Source organism: Nanorana parkeri, unplaced genomic scaffold (genome assembly GCF_000935625.1).
Source record: "Nanorana parkeri isolate BGI_ZX_2015 unplaced genomic scaffold, ASM93562v1 scaffold113, whole genome shotgun sequence".
Lineage (NCBI taxonomy): Eukaryota > Metazoa > Chordata > Amphibia > Anura > Dicroglossidae > Nanorana > Nanorana parkeri.
Genome location: NW_017306381.1, coordinates 1,886,214 through 1,890,683, shown reverse-complemented (window position 1 = coordinate 1,890,683; position 4,470 = coordinate 1,886,214). Strand labels below are relative to the sequence as shown.

General features: G+C 48.7%; 1 protein-coding gene across 1 annotated transcript in view; it reads right to left on the bottom strand.

Annotated features, from left to right (window-relative positions):
• IFFO1 (intermediate filament family orphan 1) overlaps positions 1 to 1,296 on the bottom strand; it is a 28,761-nt gene extending 27,465 nt beyond the window's left edge. Inside the window, exon 1 of the mRNA XM_018553191.1 lies at positions 470 to 1,296. Within this exon, the coding sequence (XP_018408693.1) occupies positions 470 to 1,053 (584 nt within the window). The 5' untranslated portion in view covers positions 1,054 to 1,296. The remainder of the gene's footprint in view (positions 1 to 469) is intronic.
• Between the last annotated feature and the right edge of the window lie 3,174 nt (positions 1,297 to 4,470).

Genomic DNA, 4,470 nt, shown 5'->3' with positions numbered 1-4,470 from the left:
CAATAAGCTGAATTGTTAACGGTTGCTATAGGTTGCAAGTCCTCCTGTTTAATAAGCAGTTAATGTTTCACTGAATCAAATGGGATCCAAATGTCAAAATTCTGGGGTGGGCAATGCCGGCCCTCCCGCTGCTGTGGAACTACGAGTCCCATGAGGCATTGCAAGACTCACAGTTACAGACATGATTCCCAGAGGCAGATTGGGATTAGTAGTTAAAGTTGCCCACACTCTGGTCACAATTGCTAAAAAGAACTTGGAAACGATCACACTAATATTGAAGATCTTTTCAACGTAAAACAAATACAAACAGCAAAGAGCTCTAAAACATAACAATGTACATATATTATTTATTTATTTATTGTTACAGAAGTCAGATCCTCCCAAGTTCTTAGAACTTCTGGAATTTTTGTTGTATTGGTCACTACACTTTGTACACTGCTCACTTAATAAATACCATGCGTAGTCTTACCTCTGTTTGTAGGCATCTCTCTCTCTCTTCACTTTGCCAAGGACATTGTACAGCGCTCTGATTTCTGGGGTGATGGTATCGATCTGAACTCCGACCCCATCGGCGTGACCCCAATAGGCTCCGCTTCCGGATCCAATGGACCCTATGTCTGTGCGGGGCATGAACCTCCTTGGCCCGTAGACCCATGGCTGAGGAGGGGGAGTGGGAGTTGGCCGGGTAAGCCCCAGTAACGGAGGGGGCAGAATGGGCCCCACGAAGCCAGTCTGGACTGCCTGGTCCCTGGTGATGGGGCCCGCTCCTTGGGCTCTTTCTAAGGCCCTCTCCAAAGACCGGTTCCTCCGTTCCAACTCGTGCACCTTGGCCAAGAAGCAGCGGAAGCGCAGGTTGAGGGTCTTCAAGACGCTGATGTTTGAGCCAAAGTCATTCCTCAGAGCCGAGGCCCCCCCAGTCTGAGTGTAGGGGGTCCCCAAGAGCAGCGATGACTGTGTCGGTGATGGGGGGCTGTCCCCCTGCTGCAGAGGGGGGTCTGATGAGAGCAGGAGAAGGTTGGGAGTTAATAGAGGATTCATGGCTGGGTTATTCATAGCACTGCAGAAAGGAGGGAGAAGAGGGGAGGACCAGCCGGAGGAGGAGGGAGGCAGAGAAGTCACATCATCTGTGATATGAGGACAGAGATTTGGAGAAGGCAAAGAGGCTTGATGAGAGAAGGGGGGATGCAGAATGACAGACAGCCAGGAGAGGGAAGGAAAAATAAGGAGAAGGGGATGCAAATAGGCTGGGAGAGAGGAAGACACATCAGCGGTGACGTTCTAGGAGAGGGGGGAACATTCCTGCCTGATAACCGCAGGCAACACACAGCAACTGCAGATAGAGGAGGAGGAAGGAGAGAGATGGAGAGAAAGGCAGGATGGGGGGGGAGCAAATTCCTGCCTGACTCACTGCAGCCTGCAGAGAGAGCAGCTTAGAGCCGAGGGGACACCAGAGCCAAAACATGAAAAGGGAGGGCACCTTCTCCGTACAGATCAGCTGTGCCTGGCCAGCTTTGTGGTGGTACATAGTTCCATCAGAATGTTGACCACACAGCTGAGCTATACTGAAAGAACAGGAGAGGCCTAGTGAGGAAAATTGGAAGAAGTTAACTGCTAAACTACTAAAAAAGTTGAGCTATCGGACTTGGGTTAGCCATGGCCAACCCAAGCCTATCCCTAATTCCTTCCCAAAGACGATCAATGGTACATTGATGAAAATTTGTGATTTTGCTCATGGAGTTTTTCCAACCTGGAAAAACTCAGTTGGGCGAATTGCAAGAGAAGCTTTGTCAGGTTCCCGGCACTAGAAAGTACCGGTAGATGCCTACCCGCCTGTCTTTCTAGATGTGCCCATCTGTGGTTAGGCTTGAAGTAGAGGTAAACCCTTCAGCAATCACCCTCACCCTCATTGGAAATGGACTCACACTCTGTGGTGGACCTCATATGTTATCATCGCTTTGGTAGTCAGAGGACTGTATCTCCATATGATCCAAATTGCATGTCAAAGTCCATCAACACCCCGGCATCTCATAGGGCAAATACACAAAACAAACCCATAGTAGTGCTGTCCGTTTAAAAAGAAAATTTTAACATACTTACAAAATTGGTGCATTGTAACTGCGCATTAAATGAAAATCCCGCAACGTATATTAGTAGCAATGTAACTCTCTCCCTCGGACATCGTCCTACGTGTTACGTCTCATCGACCTCTGCAGGGATTTTTTTAACTTAATTTTTCTAAAAATTACAAAGCAATTGAAAACATAAAACAGTTTTGAGATGAGCCTGTTATGTGTGACAAGTGTGTGTATACAGAATGAGGTGGGAAAGATACACTATATTGCCAAAAGTATTGGGACGCCGGCCTTTATACGCACATGAACTTTAAGAGCATCCCAGTCTATGTCCATAGGGTTCAGTATTGGGTTGGCTCCGCCCTTTGCCGCTATAACAGCTTCAACTCTTCTGGGAAGGCGTCCACAAGGTTTAGGAGTGTGTCTATGGGAATGTTGAACCATTTGTGAGGTCAGGTACTGATGTTGGGGGAGAAGGCCGGGCTCGCAGTCTCCGCTCTAATTCATCCCAAAGGTGTTCCCATCAGGTTGAGGTCAGGACTCTGTGCAGGCCAATCAAGTTCCTCCACCCCAAACTCCCCCATCCATGTAATTATGGACCTTGCTTTGTGCGCAGTCATGTTGGAACAGGAAGGGGTCATCCCCAAACTGTTCCCACAAAGTTGGGAGCATGAAATTGTCCAAAATGTCTTGGTGTGCTGATGCCTTAAGAGTTCCCTTCACTGGAACTAAGGGGCCGAGCCCTACCCCTGTGAGTGTATGTATACAGAGTACAGGATGAGGGGTGAAAGGTGTGTGTGTATACAGAGAGTACAGGATGAGGTATGACAGGTGTGTGCATACAGAGTACAGGATGAGGGGTGACAGGTGTGTGTGTGTGTGTATACAGAGTACAGGATGAGGGGTGACAGGTGTGCGGGTATACAGTGAGTACAGGATGAGGGGTGACAGGGGTGTGTATATACAGTGAGTACAGGATGAGGGGTGACAGGGGTGTGTATATACAGTGAGTACAGGATGAGGGGTGACAGGGGTGTGTATATACAGTGAGTACAGGATGAGGGGTGACAGGGGTGTGTATATACAGTGAGTACAGGATGAGGGGTGACAGGGGTGTGTATATACAGTGAGTACAGGATGAGGGGTGACAGGGGTGTGTATATACAGTGAGTACAGGATGAGGGGTGACAGGGGTGTGTATATACAGTGAGTACAGGATGAGGGGTGACAGGGGTGTGTATATACAGTGAGTACAGGATGAGGGGTGACAGGGGTGTGTATATACAGTGAGTACAGGATGAGGGGTGACAGGGGTGTGTATATACAGTGAGTACAGGATGAGGGGTGACAGGGGTGTGTATATACAGTGAGTACAGGATGAGGGGTGACAGGGGTGTGTATATACAGTGAGTACAGGATGAGGGGTGACAGGGGTGTGTATATACAGTGAGTACAGGATGAGGGGTGACAGGGGTGTGTATATACAGTGAGTACAGGATGAGGGGTGACAGGGGTGTGTATATACAGTGAGTACAGGATGAGGGGTGACAGGGGTGTGTATATACAGTGAGTACAGGATGAGGGGTGACAGGGGTGTGTATATACAGTGAGTACAGGATGAGGGGTGACAGGGGTGTGTATATACAGTGAGTACAGGATGAGGGGTGACAGGGGTGTGTATATACAGTGAGTACAGGATGAGGGGTGACAGGGGTGTGTATATACAGTGAGTACAGGATGAGGGGTGACAGGGGTGTGTATATACAGTGAGTACAGGATGAGGGGTGACAGGGGTGTGTATATACAGTGAGTACAGGATGAGGGGTGACAGGGGTGTGTATATACAGTGAGTACAGGATGAGGGGTGACAGGGGTGTGTATATACAGTGAGTACAGGATGAGGGGTGACAGGTGTGCGTGTATACAGTGAGTACAGGATGAGGTATGACAGGTGTGCGTGTATACAGTGAGTACAGGATGAGGGGTGACAGGTGTGCGTGTATACAGTGAGTACAGGATGAGGGGTGACAGGTGTGCGTGTATACAGTGAGTACAGGATGAGGGGTGACAGGTGTGCGTGTATACAGAGTACAAGGTGGAGAAATGGACCAAAAGTGCCTTATTACATGTATGACAAGGCCCTCCACTCTGAAGGGTATGTGGGAGTTGCCCTTTAAGTGGCTGTGATCTCATCCTACTTAAACCTCTGGGTGTCAGCCTCTAAATATAGTTTTTCTGATTACCACATGAAAGTGATTGTGAGGATCCAGACAGCAGCCTGGGGGACAAGAGGGACATTGCATAGAGGGACGAGCATGGCCCAAATACAGACACACGTGTGACAGTAATAGATTGGGAGCCCTTCCCTGTGCAAAAAAAAAAATCCAATAACAACAGC